At 44.1% G+C, this 18,787-nt stretch overlaps 1 protein-coding gene and 2 non-coding genes across 3 annotated transcripts; all 3 read left to right on the forward strand.

The window, feature by feature from the left end:
* The first annotated feature begins 3,557 nt into the window (after positions 1-3,557).
* RPS17 (ribosomal protein S17) lies at positions 3,558-9,891 on the forward strand. The gene is made up of 5 exons (XM_061595308.1): positions 3,558-3,657; positions 5,571-5,722; positions 6,098-6,203; positions 9,272-9,337; positions 9,765-9,891. The coding sequence occupies exons 1-5, from the start codon at positions 3,655-3,657 to the stop codon at positions 9,843-9,845; spliced, it is 408 nt and encodes a 135-aa protein (XP_061451292.1). The 5' UTR covers positions 3,558-3,654; the 3' UTR covers positions 9,846-9,891.
* LOC133370128 (small nucleolar RNA SNORA71) lies at positions 5,818-5,949 on the forward strand. The gene has a single exon (XR_009759079.1). It is a non-coding gene; the product is annotated as a small nucleolar RNA SNORA71 (small nucleolar RNA).
* On the forward strand, positions 7,311-7,445 carry LOC133370127 (small nucleolar RNA SNORA71). Its single transcript, XR_009759078.1, has one exon. It is a non-coding gene; the product is annotated as a small nucleolar RNA SNORA71 (small nucleolar RNA).
* Positions 9,892-18,787: the final 8,896 nt, after the last annotated feature.

Here is an 18,787-nt window from a genome sequence, read left to right on the forward strand (position 1 = left end):
CTGCCCTGGTCACCTTGAAATCGTTAAGATTTGAGAGTAGGTGATTGCTTCTGAGGAGTTTTTAACTGTTTGGGGAGTTTTAATTATTTGTTTTAGTGTCATGTTTGCCATCCTGTGCTCCTTTGGAGGAAAAGTGGGATATAAATTCAATAAATAAAGAATAAGTGTGTGACTCTGAATATACTGAAGCAGCCAGCAGCTTTGCTAGCTTACTTTCCCTTTTTAAAGGCTTGGGTTGTTGACTGTTGATTATTAGATGACGAAACTGTCCCTTTAGAAAAGGCATCAAGTTTCCCATCCGAAGAGTGTGTGAATAATGAATGAAGCAGAGGAGTGCTCCATGGTGATGACACCTGACTTTGCAGCCTCGCTCTGGGAGAGACTGTTGGTTAGCCCTGCAGCGGTGACCAGCTATCACATCCCTGGGGTGAGAAGTGTGCTCTGTTGGGTGGTGGCCAACACTTCCAGCTGTAGTGCATTTTATGTGCCGCTCAGGACTGAACCATGGCTTTTTGAGGCCTTGGGGGAATTAAAATCCCCCTTGTGTCATAGTATAATTGAGCAGCGCTACAATGGCACATGAAAACAAAGTCTTGTGGTATGCAAGGAACTTCAGTTATGACTCAAACTCTTTGCTGTTGCTCTTGAGATAGCACATTAAATGATGATGAGCCAGCCAGGATAGTGTGTACTTGCTTTCAACGTCTGCAACTTCTTTGGTATCTCCCTTTCATAACTTGTCTCTTGCACACTGAGCAGTCAGTGCAAACGAGAAAGGTCTTGATCATGTAACCGGAGGGGGGGGGATACAGTGATGAGCTCTGACCTAAGCAGACCCTGGGCATCCTGCCCAGAAGTACAGGTATTATTTCTTTAGCATGTAGCCCAAGATAAGTTGCTGGACATCACATCTTCTACAATTAAGGTCATGTAATGCAGCGGATTTTTGAGTCCCCAGGTTTTGCTTTGTGAAACCAATACTGTCTTGGAACAACAAGAAACGGAGCCTCCATTTTCCATCCCTGGAGAATCTTGTAGGCCACTTGGTCCAACCACTGCAGAAAATCCAGAGCTGGGACATCCTCATCTTAGTGGCTATATAGCCTTTGCTTTAACACAGGGGTGGGGGAAGTCAGGCCTGGAGGCCAAATGTGGCCTTTCACCGCTCTTCATCTGGCCCTTGAGCCTCTCCCTGGATTACACACCTTCCTCCGGCACACACCCTCCTTGAATGTTTTTTGCCCGGCTGGCATGTGTCCTTGCGCTCTGCCTGGAGCTGGCCTGGATGGAGTGGGGGAGGTTGAGAGTCCGAGTAGAAATTTGCTTCAATGAGTATTCAGCAAATTATCAGTGTTACAATTGACCTTTGCAGATGACGTCCCAAAGCTGTCTGAACTTATCTTGGATCTCTTGTAGTCCTAGATACCCAATGCTATATTATTATTGTTGTTGTTTATTTTTACCCTGCCTTTTAGCCAAAAGGCCCTCAAGGCGGCTTACAAAAAAGAAACACGAATATAAAAATTCATCAATAAAAACAATACAATTGACAAAAAGCAGCAGTTACAACGTCCAATAAAAATACATTAACAAACTACAAAGCAAAAACTCACTCCAGTCCTCTCTCTTCTTGGCCTTCTAAAAAGGGGCCCAAGAGAAAAGATGGGAGGCAAAGGCTCATCTCCAAATTGGCAGAGAGACATACAAAAGCAAGAAAAGTTTTACTAGAAGGAACAGAGAGGAAGCTGGCTCAGTAATGGCGGACGAGGGAAACAGCTGTTGTTGCTGCACTGAACTATGATTTCACGCAGATCTAGACTGATTTTGACACACACGCCTCTCTCTAGGCAAGCAAAAGGGACTGTCACAAGGACACATTTCAGTCTGGCAAAAGGGGTGTGGCCTGGAGAGGCGCTGCCCAGGAAATATCTAGAACCCTGAGGGGTATTGTGGCAGGATTTCATCATGTGAGTTACTGAGCAGATTTACCATCTCCTCTACAAAGTTAAACAAAAGCTCCCTATCCTCGGCCAAGATGTATGAAAGCAGTTCTAAGCCATTGCTCAATGACAGCGCACATGCTTTCCATGCGGGAAGTCTCAGATGAAGTCCACGACATCTTTAGTTGAACAGATCAGCTAGCAGATGATGGGGAAACCCCTTCTCTGCTTATGGCCCTGCAGAGCCTCTTCCAGTTAGACTAGACAATGCTGAGCTAGATGGAAAAAATATTATGACCAGGTATAAGACAGCTTTCTACATGCCTTCTTCAGACCCTTGCCTCCAGACATGTAATATCCTGAGCCAATGAATGTACACTGCCCCTAATACTGTAGCTTCAGGGGCTCTACTCTCCAGCAATGGAAATTAGATTGGCTGGTATCAGGGTCAGGGCCTTCCCGGTGAGTTGGGGAACAAGTCACCTTTCTTGCAATCTTCAGATGTGGAGTAAAGGCCTTTTTCTAATATTACATTGACTGTTATATTTTACTGCTGTGTTTTGCTGCTACATTTTTATTTTATGTTTGTGGTGGGTGTTTTGTGATTTCATTTTTATTATGTTATTGTGAGCCACCTTAGAAGAATTTTATTCTTAAAGATGGAATGAATTGATCATTAAATAAAACATCTGATGGTTTACACTTACTGTTGTTATGGCTAAAATAAACAAAACATTTTTTTAATGTGTTGAACTTTTTGTGCCTGGCAAGGGAGGTGATGGGGTTAAAATGTATTTATTTATTAAATTTATATCCCACCTTTCCTCCCAGTAGGAGCCCATGTTGGCATTAGATGTGCCTTTTCACCTGAAAAAGCAGTGTTCCTCTCTGTTTTATAATGTTATTTTTTTTATCTATTATTGCATCTATATCCCACTTTTCCTCCAAGGAGCTCAAAGTAGCATACATAGTTCTCCCTCTGCGTTTTATCCCCCCAACAACCCTATGGGGTAGGTTAAGCTGAGAGACAGTGACTGGCTCAAGGTAATCTAGCAAGCTTCACGTCTGAGTGTGGATTTGAACCCTGGTCTCCCAGGTTCTAGTCCAACATTCTAACCACTACATCACAAAGGCTTGTCTTAGTGCTGCTTCATAGACTTGTAAATTTTTTTCTGATTTTAAATTGTTTTAAAATATTTTGTGTATGTTGCCCAGAGAATAACAGATCGGTGGGCTGATAAATTTAGTGAGTAATTAATTAAACAAAATAATAATCCTGCCATTCAGTCAGGGTTGGAAAAGGATGGCAGAGTTTAGAGTCTCCGTTTGAAATAGTCATGCCCTCCTAAAATTAAAACTCTACAAAAATGTGTTTCTTAGGAGAAATTGGCACTAAAAAGCTGGAGAATTTTCATGAGGATATAAAAAATCAGCCCTTATAATTGGCTGTGGTAGGTAGGGGCTGATGGGAGTTGTAGTTTATCTAGAGGGTCGCAACCTTCCGCCAATGTTATCCAAAAGGAACCGGAAGTGGAGACTGTGCCTTGACACCCTTCCGCGCTCTCCCATCTGTCTGTACATCTCACCTCCATAGCGCTGGGCGGCGCTGTGGGGAAACGAGAAGTCGTTGTCTTTGGTTGCCCCTCCGGCCCGCAATGCTTTATAGCCCTCTTCCCGGCATCCTTTGCTTTCTTTTCGATCGGCTGCCGTCGACATGGTGAGTGTGAAGGCGGTGGAATCCAGAGCCATCCGTAGCCGAGGGGGTCGCTGGGAAGGAACTGTGGGGTGCTACCGCTACCGGCGGACGGGGCTATCCGTCGGCCCGTCGGTAGTCCCGGGGTGAAGTCCCCGTCTTCTTGTCCCTGCAGGCTAAACCCTATGAGGGAGGATACCCTATTCCTTCCGGTATAAAGAAGGCTTCAAGGCAGTAGGTAGGCCGGTCAGCCAGGCCCTGCATGACTTACATGCGGGGCTGTAGTCGTCCAGGGTCTGGGTGTGTGTGTCTTAGACCCCTTACTTTTGGGGGAGCAAGGTGTCAGCAGGATCCTTGTGACTCCAGCGACCTGTGAGCCAATCAGCATGAAAGGGGAGTGTGTCAGTCACCGAGGATAGTCTTCTAACGCGCTTCCTTGTCCTTTCCTGCTGATTGGAGCCGATCAGAGTGAAAGGAGATGAGTTGGCCACTGAGAAGACTCTTCTCAGTAAGTAACACACTCCCCTTTCACGCTGATTGGTTCTAGGGACATCTGTTGTTGTGGGAGAAGGCAGCAAGCCAGTGGGTTAGGGGGCATGGCTGTGAGGGAGGGGGCGTAGCATGACTGTCATGAACGGACCCTACGCTTCTGGATTTGCCACTATACTATTGTTTACATGTAAGTTGGGGGCAGAGCGAGCCGTGAGATCCAGGCCTTCTGAATGAGGGAGATCGGGGCCTGGACTCTGCTTGCTCGATGTGGGAGAGAAGGGAGGGAACCGGTATTGGGAAGGAGTGGGTATTTAGGGCTGCCATCTTTTTTTCTTGACGTTCAAGCTTCCTGCTCCTTGAGGAGCTGCCGGAATGAGAGAGATCTAGCAGAGTAATATTTTCCTTGGGGCAATGGGGTAGGGTGTGTAGCACTGCAGCCCAGGGAGAGGGTTACCAAGAAATTTTTTTGTCTGTGATTCAGGTAGTGATGGTCCAGGAGGAAAAAGTGGTGTCTGTGGAGTGTGTCTTAAATAGGGTGTTCTCACCTTCCCTCGCCCCTTCTCCCATCACTAGCCCATTAAAAAGGCTGTAGAAACCACCCTGGTGGTTTCTCTGTTTTCCTTACATGCCCCCACCCCCATTGTCTTATGGTTGGCTCATTTGGTTGTAAGCCACCAGGACTTGCTGACAGCTTAAAGTCAGGCAGGGACTTTCCTGCAACAATCTTGAGATGGTTTTCTGCAGAGCCTATGTCTACATTGGAAAGCATTGGCCCTTCACTCTAGGGAGGGAGATACTGAAGCTGCTTCCCATGTTTAGAGGCTTCTGTCACATCCTTGCCAAACCCTGACTGGTAGACTGTCATAAATGGTTGTCCTTACAAGGCGTAGTGCTGCTGATTTGTGTGTGGTGTGTTGCAGTGCGTCTTACATCAGGAGAAATACGGTTCCTTTCTATTTAATGGTAGTTGTTAACTATAAGTGCTGTTGAATGAACTGACGGGAGTTATGTTTAAACATCAGTCAAGAAGTTGTGAATGTGAAGGCTTAAAGCAGTCTTCCCCAAACTGGTACCCTCCAGATGTTTTGGACTGCAACTCCCATCATCGCTGACTGTTGGCCACGATGGCTGGAGCTGATAGAAGTTGTAGTCAAAAACCTTTGAGGGTACCAGGTGGGAAAGACTCCTTGAAAAGGATTGTCAAGGGATTGTTCCTACTGATGTCACCTTTACCGAACCACCTTGAGACTCGGCTGCACATAACTGCCTCCTTGGTTTTACTCCTATTTGTTTCCAATGCACCATGGCCTGGACATGAATCTCTGTGTATAGTGGGGATTCTTCCATTCTCTTCCTAGGAAAGAACAGGTTAAAAAAAATACAATACTGACTGTAATTCTGTTGCATCTTGCTGATTTTGCTTTTCTGTTCTCTGAACTTCCCAGGGACGTGTGCGCACAAAGACGGTGAAAAAGGCCGCCCGGGTCATAATTGAGAAGTACTATACTCGTCTTGGGAATGACTTCCACACAAACAAGCGTGTGTGTGAGGAGATCGCCATCATCCCTAGCAAAAAGCTACGCAATAAGATTGCAGGGTAGGTTGGTTCTGCTAGCACATGCTGGGTGACCCTATGGAAATCTTCCAGTCAGCTGTTTTGGGGAGGCTCCAGTGAGCTGTGCTTTCCTAACAACCTGCATCGAAAGTGATTTTGGTCTTGTTTGTAGCCTGGTCATTGATAATGCAGGAAGAGAATTCTTGACAGCATTTCCCGTGTTTGGAGGGTCAGTTCTCATCCCTATCAAACCCTGAGCTTTTCAGACACTACCATGCGGTGTTATCCTTCGCTAGCTGGAAGTTAGAGTAGAGATGGCGGAGCTTATGAGATATTTCTTGTGAGTGGTTTATTTTTTTTCTTAGTAGCATTGTTGAGAAAGTCACAGTCAAGCATAAATAGCCCCTCTCTTTGCAGGTATGTCACCCATCTGATGAAACGCATTCAAAGAGGGCCAGTTAGGGGCATCTCCATCAAACTGCAGGAAGAGGAAAGAGAAAGAAGAGATAACTACGTCCCTGAGGTAAGTTTTGAAAGCTCACATGAGTTTCTGGGGGTGGGGGTGGATTCTGCACTCTACCCAGATAGCCAGGAATTAATAGCCTCACTTTTTTGCATGCTCTGAGAAGTTGCATATGCTATTTTGAAAATCTTGGTTCAGTATACTTCGCAAGCCGGGCATGATCTCCAATAAATACACCCATTTTCACAAAGGGACCTAGGTGGACTAGCCTTGCTGCCGGCCCATCTACAGAACATTTTCTTTTGTCTGGCTAAGTTCATTGCGGACCTGGCAATGGTGCATTGAACTTGGATCACATTTATTTATTATTTGATTTATATTCTGCCCTTCCTCCCAGCAGGACATTCTGGACATGGGCTTGTTGGATAGTCTTGGGATAATCGCTAATTTCTGAGTCACAGTTATTCCTCTATGAAGTGGGACTGTGGCTTGTTTCCCAGGGTTGTAACAATAAATGACGTGGATAAAGACTAAATAAAGTCACAAGTGAAGTTGTTCTGTATTACACTGTAACCTCGATATATACATGAGTGTAATGCTGAAAGCCAACTAAGAATGCCTGAAATAGATAGGGGGGACTAAGGAGTCAAATTTGGATCTGAAATTGGCCAGGGGCATTGTTGTCTGAGTTGGGCTTTGAGAATTTATTCACATTTAGGTAAGGAGATAAAATCTGGTCTAATAAAGGCTGCCTGTAATATTATTTAACCCTTACAAAATGCCTTACAAGTGCTGTGTGTATATTAAAAGATAAGCCAGTCCCTGGCCACAGGCTCACAATTAATAGACATGATACAAAAGGAAAAGGAATGGGGAGGGAAGAGGAAACCAAGCTGCTTCTTCAATAGCAAATGGATGGAATTAGGTTAATCTCCACCTTGCCATTACGTTTTTCCTGGAAAGCAGGGGGTGCACCTCGAAGTGGCCCTAGGTCATCTGGCTGATGACAGGCCAGAATGTGCCAGTCATCAGCACAGTAGTCCTAGATAACGCAGTTGGAATAACATGAAAGTTTCAGCTATGACAGCAGCTTGTGTCCAGTAGCAAGAAGATACTGTACTTTTTCACACTGGCATGGAGAAGAACTGACCTGGTATTACTCTTCAAACCTGCATTCGAAAGTGATTCTGGCCTGTTGCTTGTGGCCTGGTCATTGATACTGCAGGTAGAGAATTCTTGAAAGCATTTCCCGTGTTTAGGGGGCTTGTTTCCATCCCTTCCAAACCCTGAGCTTTTCAGACATTCCATTTTGTACTAAGTGTTATAGTGTGGTGTGGACTGCTTAAGAGCGCTATAGAAAGTGCTAGTTGCCTTTCATAGGATGCTTTGAAAGTGCCTCTTACTATAAGGGGCAGTTTTGCTGAACCGAATCTACCTGTGACAACACAAAATCCTTACTCCTGATTTTCACAACTGTAGAAAGTAGCTGGTAATCTCTTGGCAGAGATGTGTCGAAACAAAACAGCTTGTGTGTACACAACCTCTCATTAAAACACACCATTCCCTTTCAGATAACTTTTTCTGTTTTGATTATTTTTAGGCAATGCCAGTGTCTTTTCTTACTGCTTGTAGCCAAATGCTAGGCCCAGGCCCTAGCACAGTAGGACTGAATACAGGCAACCATTTCACTTGTGTATAGGCGCTGCCCATCTGACTGGTGTAGCTAACCGCTTTTAAGCTGCAAGTGTTTGTAGAAACAAGGTCAGAGCTTTCTGTCACTTGCACTTTGCCTTTTCGCTACTTAAAGCATCACATTCATTGGTCCTATTGAGAATAGCCAGCATAAGCAATGTGGGTGTCTGGTCTTGTTTAAAATGTAGCATGGAGACATTTAATGAAATGTGCCATAGTTCTGGCTAGAAAAGCAAGATCCAAGAAATCTGTACTAGGTAGGCCTTTTGGGTAAAACTACCAAACAGGTAGTTTTGGGACAACTCAAGGCGAAGAGCACTTCCTGGGGGCTTAATGTTGATTCCAGTGGATTGGCCAGCTGGTGGGTTCCACTGGTATGACTTCCAGGACATAGTAGGGAGATGCTCAAATCTGATGAGTCTCTGATGTGCTTCCTACCCCAGTAGTTTGTCTGTCTGTACTGAAGATGGCTGTTCTTGCACAAATAACGTGGCACACTGGCTCCTCTGATTATGGGACAGCACATAGTTTCAAGTATTTCAAAGACGTGTTTTGCCGGATACATTTTTGGTGAACATAAGCCTAGGATATTAAACTTTGAGCAGTCTCTGTGGGAGATTCTTTCCGTGTGCTTAGTTGACCCAGAATCTGGTTATTTAATGGCACTGTAGAAACAGCCTTTCAGATTAGCTCAAATAATGAAATCCTTTCTCAGTCACCTTACTCTGGGCTGTTCTTGTGTGTGATGGCAAAGTGTGGCCTTTCTTCCCTGACTAACTTAGAGCCCTGTAGCTGTTGGCGAAAGGCTTTTGTTGCAAAGATGGCTCGTTCTGCTCCTTTTAGGCATTTTCATTTTCTTCTGAATGTGAGGAGTTGTCCCTCTTACTGACTGCAGCTGGAATAGTCACGGTGGCCTCTAAAGCATGAGTGGCCCAAATCTTAAACGTTTTGACTGTACCTCCACATGATTTGGTATTAGTGGCATTTTATCCATGCCTTACCCTGTTTACCTCTGTTGATGTCACCATGCACAATAAATGGTAATTGTACATAGTTGAAATGGTAATTATACAAAATTGAAAACGGAAATTTGACATACAAGTTATAATCCTAAAAGTGTGTTCACCCTCCATTAGTAGGTTAAGCACTTAATGTCACTGATGACACCAGAATGGAAACCATAACTGTGAAGTTGGGAGACAATTGTAGAGCCCTTTCATGTAAGAGAAATGCATAACAACATTCTTATATACTGATGATCCTCGAATTTGCACAGTTTTGGGGTGCTGTCCTTATTTTTCCTTTGAAACCCGTCACTAGTGGCCGGTGTCTGGTATAATTCTCGCATCACTCGCAGGTGCTGTGATGTGTATTGTGTTCATAGTTTGTGGACAACAATTTTAACCAAACTTAACCTCTGTCTCTTTCCCCAACAGGTCTCTGCCCTGGATCAGGAGATCATTGAAGTGGACCCTGATACCAAGGAAATGTTAAAGCTCCTGGTGAGTTTGTGTGTGGAGGGGAGTGGCACACCTACCAATAGGAACTGCTCTTCTACAGGCAACTAGCTGCTGCTTGAGAATCCCTATAATTGTGGTTTTCTGTAGGTTTTATTGGTAGTAATAGCCACGCTGCTGGGCGGTAGCATTGAAAGTATTCTTGAAAGGATTTTTCTTCAGCACTGCAATGCTAGATAGGCCAGTAGATCTTGCTGGCTAAGCCAAACTGCTTGGGAGACCATTAGTATGTGCTCCACATACACAAAATGCTACCATTTATTGCATCAGCTTTGCACATCTCTTAGTTTCAAAAGCTGTCGTTGGGACTATCGTTGCAGGCAATTAAGCCTGGCTGAGGGAATACCCTCTTCAGTTATCACACTGAGGTCTGATGGGTGTGTATTTGCTAAGTGTTCTATGTTTCTTCCAGGACTTTGGCAGCCTGTCCAACCTGCAGGTCACACAACCTACTGTAGGGATGAACTTCAAAACCCCAAGAGGTACCATCTGAAGCCATTGCCGTACTGTCACTTTTTCAATAAATATATAGGAAGAAAGCCCTGACTGACTTTGTGTTGTGATATTTCACATGTTTGTATCATCTATGAGATTTTACTATGGGACATTATTGACACAGGCCAGGATCTGCTTTCTGGAGGCCACTGAAGAGTGTGTTTGTCATCCTTAGTATTTGTAAGCGCAAGCATTCGTGCAAACACAAAATAACCACACAGTTCTTCTTGACGTAGCTGGCTCAGCTACCAGGGGTGTTTGAGAACACGCATTGGCTTTTTTCTACTAGCAAAACTATGAAAAAGATGCCAAGCAGTGAGGTGTGTTGCTCTTGAAAAAGACTCCCCCCTGCCCCACTTAAATCTGAGGAGGATCAGATCAAATACTACAAAACCATTAGCTTATGGTATGTGGCCTGTCCCATTCTGTGAGAGAAGCTGTGAGCCCAGCTGTTTTGGGCTCTCACATGTGTGGCACACCAGTGTTGCAGGAAGCCAAAACATGAGAGTGAAACTGGTGAACCCTGTAGAAGGCAACTCCCTATATTCCTTGTACCCTTTGTTACACTGATTACATTCTAGTGCACCCATCTTCCAGGGGTGTGGAATCTCTTTCAGCCCAAGGGCCAGAGGCAAAAGTGGGTGGAGCAAAAATGTAGATTTTTACCTCTGTACAGTAGGCCAGTTTCCAAACACTCTATCTTTCATCCAGACAAGCGAGAGGCATTATCAGAGTTCAAGGATGCATTCCAGCTGGCAGATACACGCTGTGTGCAAAACAGGGCCAGTGGAGGGGGGTGTCCTGGGGAGAGTTCTAGGGCCACATTTGGCCCTTGTGCCTGAGGTTCCCTAGCTGTGCAAGGATATGCCAAGGAAAAGTCTCAGTAGGCCTGCGACATTTAGTTGATCAATTGGTAAGATTAAGCAGAGTGAGAAAATACTCCCCGATTCGTTGATTTTTAAAAACATTTAAATAACTTCTTAAAAGAACTGCAGTTAACATCATCTTTGAGTCAAGGTGGACATCGAAGGAGCCTCAAAGTGCTGTGAACACACTTTTGATTTATAGGTTTCTAAATTGCCAGCTTATAATAAAATGCAGTGTACACCTAAATAAATACTATAAAATTTCATAAAGGTAGAATTCATAAACTTAATCGTGCACCTGTCTCTGTTGTAGCAAACTGAAAGCTGCTATGCTAGAGCCGCTGGACTTCCGGCTCCCTTCCTGTTGGCTCTCAACAGGACGAAGCCACACACAGTTCCTTGCCCAAGAGGGGAGGGACTGGGGCAACTGGTGCTTTCCAATGCTCAGGATGTGGTGGCTATAGAAGCAAGCAAGTTCCTTGCATGGAAGAAGGAGGAAGGATCATGCTAGGAGGCAGCCCTCATCTGCCCCCATAGTAGTGTTATTGACAGGATATAAAGCATCCCATAGCCAGATCTTCTGGTTTCAGGCAAGTGGCCATGGGGTGCTTCATTCTCCAGGAGGGTGGAGGTGGCAGTGACAGCAGCCAACCATGTGAGTGAAGCCGGATGGGGAATCTGGCCCTTCATCTGATGATGGACTCCCCTCAGCCAGCATGGCCAATGGTCAGGGATTTATTATTTAGTTCCTACATTTACATTCCGCTTTTCCGCCAAGGAGCTCAAGGTGGCATACATGATTCTACCCTGTGAGGTAGGTTAGGCTGAGAGACTGTAACTAGCCCAAGGTCACCCAGGGAGTTTTATGGCTGAATGGGGATTTGAAGCCTGGTCTTCCAGGTCCTAGTCCAGCACTCGTAACCACTGCACTGGATGAAGGACCAGCAACATCTGTAGGTCACCAGGCTGGTCTACTGCATCCAGATTAGACTATGTTAATCTGTTTTTGAAAATAGCTCAGAAGCTTCAACTACTACTGAATGCAGCTGAACAGATGCTTGCTAGAGTCAGGTGTCTAAAACACATGTAGCAGTTGCATTGGCTGCCAGTTAGTTTCTGGGCCCAAATTAAAACTCTGGCATTGACTTTTATGGGCTTAAGAGGGCTGGGACCAAATTCTTTGAAGGATGCCTATGCCCATGCAAACATACCCAGGCCTTACAATCAAACTTGGAGGCACTGCAAGTAGTCCCTCCATAAAGTTCTACCATATTGGCAGGACTTTCTCAGTGATGGCCCTGCACCTTTGGCACTCCCAAGGGGATATATGGCCCCTTCTTTGCTATTTTTTAAATGGGCTTTAAAATGTTTCTGTTACCATTGGCTTTTAATGAGAGTGCTATGCTGTATTTTTACAGTAGACTGCTAGTTTTAGTTTAATTCTTTTTTTAAAAAGGGCTTAGCTGAGGTTTATTTTTAACCACTGATTTATTATTTATTTGTTTATTGTATTTATATACCGCCCCATAGCCGAAGCTCTCTGGGCGGTTTACAATAACTAAAAACATTAAAAACAAATATACAAATTTAAAAACACATCTTTTAAAAACAATTTAAAACACATGCTAAAATGATGTTTAGTTTGTGTAACTACAGTTATTATTACTGATCTTTCTTTAATGATTATTTTAATTTGTAAATTATTGTGAAGGCTCATTTTAAAAGGCAGAATGTTATGAAATGAAATGAATCTTTATTGCTCAGAGCCATAGGCTACCACAGTTCATCACATGTAAAAGGGAAATACAAAATGCATAGTAGAATACAAGTTATATTTCAACAAAAGTTTAACAACATACAGTAAAGGATCAACAATACATTTCAAATAAAATTTCTTCTCCCAAGCGAAAGATATACGACCCACCCCATGACTTAGTGTATAGTGTACCTGGGGATGATGGGAGTTGTAGTTCGGCAACATCTGGAGAGGCAAAGGTTCCCCACACCTGCTTTAAAACATTTGGGCAATTTTGAAAAATTGGGGAAAATATGGAATATATTAATCCAAAGAATTTATTGTTAATCCCATTCTGTCATAAAACACAAAAAAATTAGGTGATATTCCAATCTAGTATGAATATTTACAGGACTGTATTTTTGAAATGGCTGGCAACAGGAAAGAGTTTGAGAAACAAAACAGGTTCCCAGAAATCTGGGCATAAAAGATCAAAAGTTGATGACATTTTTGCTAACACTGAAATACAAACTCTAGCAATTTAAAATCTTGATAAAATATTGCTATCCTTTTTACAGTCTCAGAATATTTATGATCTGCAAGTCATTATTTCCTTCTAGGTCCCTGTGTAAATGAATAAAATTAAACATTTTTTAAAGCTTTGTTGTCGTCTTTGCTTTGGCACATTAATATAGTTGCTTGCATGACATTCATTTATACACCACAACTCCAAAGTAGGTTTTCTGATGTGAAATATGGCTTATATTGTAACTGAATTTCATTTCATATTCCAGTCATGTCTCTCCCCGAATGAATTCTTTGTTAAGGAGGGCACTTTATCTTTTGAATGAAGCACTTTCCACACTGAGCATTTATAAGGTTCTCTGCTGTGTGGATTCTTTGATGGGAAATGAGATGTATGTTTCTACTGAAGCTCATTATACACATTAAGCATTTATACAGCTTCTTCCCTGTATGAGGCTTGTGCTCACAATGAAGCATTCCCCACACTCCAGCACCGATAGGGTTCATCCCCTATGTGAATTATTTGACAAGAAGTGAGGTTTGTGTTTTTATGGATGTTTGTGGGAGGGAAATGGAAAAGTTGGGTGGAGGGGAAGAATAGAATAGAGTATCTCAGAAAAGGACATACCTGGAGGGCTAGAACCCTGAACAGGGCCATACCATACTGCAACATTTTGTTGAAAGTCCCACCTGTGTATACTAACAGCAAACTCAGGTACTGAATTATGGGTTATTTAGCCAAAATGAGTCAACTGAAACATGAGAAGGAGGTAGTGCTCAGGGGAACTCAAGGTTTGCAATGTTTCTTTAAAAAAAAAAATCCTATGGTAGTGAAGATTCAGCATGCACCACAGGCATAGAATACTAACTGATTTGGGGGTGATGAGAACTGGAAAAATAGGGGAAGGAGGAAGTGTTAGGGTTAGGATGGCAATGGTCAAACAGTTGTGACGAGCCCACTTTATGCCCACCCTGTGGTGGTGAAGGCAGCAAAGAAAGTGCCTATCTCTACTACAGTGACAGCCCTAGAGTCTTATCCAGTGGATAAATCCAATAGAGGAGATGGTGAACCACCAGGAGCCGACTGTGATCATTTTGCCCAGTAGCCTGTGGATAAAATAGCTCATGTCTTTTTTGAGTTGGCTGCCATGTTAATTACAGATCAGGGTTAGATAAAGGTATAGCTTTAGGTACTGTCAGGCTTAAACAGGCCCCCAATTGCTTTCCAACCTGCTGAAATTTTAAAGCCAAAAATCATCCACGTTCCTGATACATGAGGGGCCATCTTCTCCCATACAAACCTACTTGCACATTAAGATCTTCCTTGGCTGCCCAGTTTTGCATACCTCAGACCTAACGTCTAATATGGTACACATGCAGTGGCACCAATGCTGTGCAACTCCCTCCCTAAGGGAATATGCCTCCTTTTCTGTTGTCTACAGCAGGTTACAGCAGGCTGATTGTTCAGCTGTTCTCCGGATTATGTCGTGGTTTAAACATTTTGTACTGATGTTTAATCAATGTTAGCTGCCTTGCAGATTTTTGTTAAATGGAAGGATGGGTTATAAATGTTTTAGTAAATAACAATAATTAACCTTGGTAATCTTGTAAACAGATATTATCAACCAGGGAAAGAAAGAGGGAGTTTTACCAGGAGTGGCCACAATCCCACTTTTCTCCATGATTTGCATGTGCAGAGTTCTCTACTCAGGATCCAGCAAAGCCCGTTACTCCTCAGTGAAATGCACACCAACCTTCCCAAAGGTCACCAGACCCTGAAAAAGAAAAAAAAGAAATCATTTCTGTCTCCCTACACAACATGAAGCTTCTATACTACACCAGCAAAATCCAAAAGCTAATTAAGGCAAGGGGCGCTGTTTCCCCTCCACCATGAAGAAAAGATGCCAATTTCTGCCTCAAGGCACAGATGGCCCAAACTGGTGGTGGTGCTACCAAAGCCTGAAAAGCCAAGACATGATTCTGTGAGATGCATTATTACACTGTCAGGCCACAAACACTATCCCCAAGCAAATGTGGATGACTCCATCCAGCAACCAAAACTTGTCCTGGAAGGAAAGGACAGGTGACTGTCAGATGACTAGAGGGTGGTAGTAGTGGTGGGTGTTCTTCACTTGAGGGGTACAGATCATAACAGCCTCTGTCAACCAGGCACCCTCCAGATGTTTTTGCTACATCTCCCTTCAGCTAATGGGAGTTGTAGTCCAAAACATCTGGAGGGCAACAAGCTGCTGAAAGCTGGACTATAGGCTACAATCTAATGGAAAATCAGAAGATCCGCCCCTAACAACTCTTTCCTCCTCTGTGAACACTCCTTTTTCATAGCCTTCTGTCGAGCCCCTGTCCATTCCTCCCCCTCCATCCTCCTTCCATCCCTCCCCAATGCAGCCCCTTCCCCTTGAAGTCTTCTGCTGCTGCCATGTCCTCCTTCAGCCTCACACCAAATTACCTTGAAGTTCTTTTAAATTAAGGCAGTCCCTTGAGTACAGAAATCTTGAATGATTAATCCTCTGAACTGTAAAAAATGTATTGATCCACTAATTCCCGTAATGCATAAATCCTACATTTCTAATGAAAACATATTTTCCCTTTATTTTGGATACAGATGTAATTATTTAATGTAAAACAAAGGGCAGCTTCTCTTCCGGCAAATGGTAAGCTTCCTCTGTACAGTATATGGAAGTTCCGTTCTTCTCTAAGGTAAGACCTGTCATGCTGGAAAAGAGCAAAGGCTTACATAGGATGGGTGAGGAGGCTGTGGCCCTCCAGATTCTGCTGGACTACAACTCCCATCATCCCTAACTATTGGCCTTGCTGGTTGAGGCTGATGGGAAATGAGTCCAACACACATCAGCAGATCCACAGGTTTTCTACCCTTGACAGAGGACATCAACCTGTTCCTAGCAGTGGCTGGCCATACCTGTTTCCCCCCCCCAATGTCCTTCTGCCACCTCGCTTGATTTTTGGCACCCACTTTTTAACATTTTTTCTGTCCCGCTTTAATAGCCTCCCCCTTCAGCACAGCTCAACCCATTACAAAAATGCACCCCAGGGCAGTGCCCGATAAATGGGGGCACCAGTTTTATTATTTATTTATTAGATTTCTATCCCGCTCTTCCTCCCAGTAGGAGCCCAGGGGTTTTAAATACGGAACTAATTAATCCGATGAATGGAATAAGTGTTCCCACGTGTTCCTATAACTAGATTCAAAGGAGAGGGGGGCTCCTGTCTTTGCAGAGAGGAGGAATGAAAGGTGCCCCCAGATGTGGCTGTTATGGGCGTTCCGAGAGGTAAGCTGCACTGGCCACCTCCCAATGGGGCAAAATGTCTCACCTGCCCTTCCGAGTCCCTTCACCCGTCTCAAGGTGAATTTACTTTCCAGTCACCGGCAGCCCAGGGAACTCCGTCTGGGGCTTACCACCCTCTCCTTCCTTTCCCATCACCCAAACGTCCGACGGGGACTCACTAGATCTGGAAGGGGCACCAGCGCAGAGCTGCGGGAAGACAGCGGCCACTCCCTCCCGCCACTCCCAATGGAGGAGGCAGGAGAGGAAGTAACTTGTACTGGGGGAGAGAGGAAGTGCCTTCGCTCTGGAGGCAGTCCCTCTCTTCTCTGCCCCCCATTGCCTCTCTAGGAATCTGGTTCAGTTCATTTAACCCTTAGAGAGCCAGGCGGTCAGACCCACCTTCTGGGCCTCTCAGAGCCTGCCTGTTGAGTCCCTCAATGCAGCCTATTCTGTTGCATGCAACATGCAGGTGATTTTTTTGTTTGTTTTTGGCCTCTCCTGGATGCTTTGACTTTTCTTTTTCTCAGCTGACAAAATGAGGAGGAAGACCCTGATCTGTTTTTGAAGTTTTGCCTCCTCATCCTGTGAAATCCCATCATGCTCTACCCAGTGATGAAAGTGAGACAGAGAGAGAGAGAAAATGTTTCAGCAATTTCATCCTCCAGCGGGCCAGGTGTTCCCTGAGTCTCTAATGGCCAATGCCATAGGGCAGGTTCGTGGGGAACCTTTGCACCTCCAGATGTTGCTGAACTCCAACTCCCACCATGCTTGGCCATTGGCCATGCTTGCTGCCTGGGGCTGATGGGAGTTGTAGTTTGGCAACATCTGGAGGGGCAAGGCTTCCCCACACCTGGCATAGGTGAACCTTAGACTCAGTGACATTTCAAGTTCCAAATCGACAGTGGCATCCACATGACGTTAGCCACAGTTCATAACAATCCTGTCGTTTCTTGAGAAATACTGCTGTTTGATGGTTTTCCTCAAACCACCTTCAATCCAACGGAAAACTTTAGCAACATTCACTTCATGGCTATTATTCCAATTATTTATTTATTCAATTTGTACACCAAATGTGCACAAAGTGGCTCATAACACAAAATAAAAAATGCACATCAACATAACATTACAATAACAATCCAAAGGCCATTCATACACAATATAACAGACCAAACAAATAATTCATTTTGATAATATAAATGTTGTAACATTTAAAATACAGCTATCAGAACAAATGAACCAGAGTCAGACATGAAAAATATTTCCAGTACAGGGAAATATCAACAAAAACATAAGCAGCAGCCAGTTCTTCAAAAATGCCAAATGCTGGATACAGCAAGCAGATTTTTTCAAGCATGAAGCAAAATGTTTTCTCTCCTCCCTTGGTATAAAGGCCAGTGTTATCAGGAAGGGAGAATTCCAGGAGAGCAACAGCGTGCAGGCAGGGTTGGGCAAACTGTTGCTACTGCTGCTTCCCGTCCAACAAGCCTCTGGTGGTAGTGGAGTCTGCATTGAGCTGGCTCTCAAGTCCTAACCCCTGGAAATCATTCCCAGTTAAGTCTGGTGTATACATTTGAGACGGCCGTTGCACACGCACAGGTGAGTGCACATGCGCAGATGACAGCTTCATGCAGGAGTTCCAGGGGAGTTGCAGGGGCAGGGAAACCAAACAGATAATGTGCATTGTGGGAAGATATCTCCACCCCCCTCTGATTTGTACAGCAATGGGCAAACGCAAATTCCTGCGTTTTAAGTCGCTAATGTGTACATGCCCTGAGAGAAAGACACAGAGGGCTGAGCTATTCTCTGTAGAAATCTGATGGTTTATTTATTTCATTTGTATATCGCCCCATAGCCAAAGCTCCCTGGGCGGTTTACAACAATTAAAACATTAAAAATAAATATACAAATTGAAAACGCATCTTTTAAAAACAATTATCAGTATAGCAGTGGTTGTGGCACTTTCCCTAGAAACCTGATGGAGAGCATATGATAGAAAACACACAAGTATAAAAATTAGGTTGGATATTGTAGACGTGAAACATTTAGACTTCATTTCAGGATCGAGACTGCAGTCTTTGCTAGGTGCTGCAGGTAACAATTTACACCGGCTGGTGTGTGTGTGTGAACGCAGTCCTCCACTCCTGACTAGAACTCTTCCCAGATCACAGCCCTTGCTTTGCACCCCAATTGTCTTTACCTGACTGACTCTGATAACACCTCTTGCTTGTCTGGATGGAGGAGAGAGAGGTATGTATCAGTGTCTGTAGAAACTTGCTTACTGTACAAAGGTAACATTTACATTTCTTTCTCCACTCGCTTTTGCCTTTGACCCAGTCCATCCCTTGCATGTGGCCCACAGGCTGAAGAAGCATCCCCCCTTTACAGTGAGGAACCTGTGATAAAGAAATAATGGCTAATACATGTAGCACCAAGCAGGGACTAACAGCGCAATCCTAACAATATCTACTCAGAAGGACGTCCCATTGAGTTCAATGGGGCATACTCCCAG

The sequence above is a fragment of the Rhineura floridana genome, chromosome 14 (genome assembly GCF_030035675.1).
Source record: "Rhineura floridana isolate rRhiFlo1 chromosome 14, rRhiFlo1.hap2, whole genome shotgun sequence".
Taxonomy (NCBI): Eukaryota; Metazoa; Chordata; class Lepidosauria; order Squamata; family Rhineuridae; genus Rhineura; species Rhineura floridana.

What these genes read in the sequence shown, in the direction of transcription:
- RPS17 (XM_061595308.1), top strand. An exon ending in CTACGCAATAAGATTGCAGG is followed by an intron (nt 5,723 to 6,097) that starts GTAGGTTGGTTC and finishes CTCTCTTTGCAG; the next exon opens with GTATGTCACCCATCTGATGA. An exon ending in AGGAAATGTTAAAGCTCCTG is followed by an intron (nt 9,338 to 9,764) that starts GTGAGTTTGTGT and finishes TGTTTCTTCCAG; the next exon opens with GACTTTGGCAGCCTGTCCAA.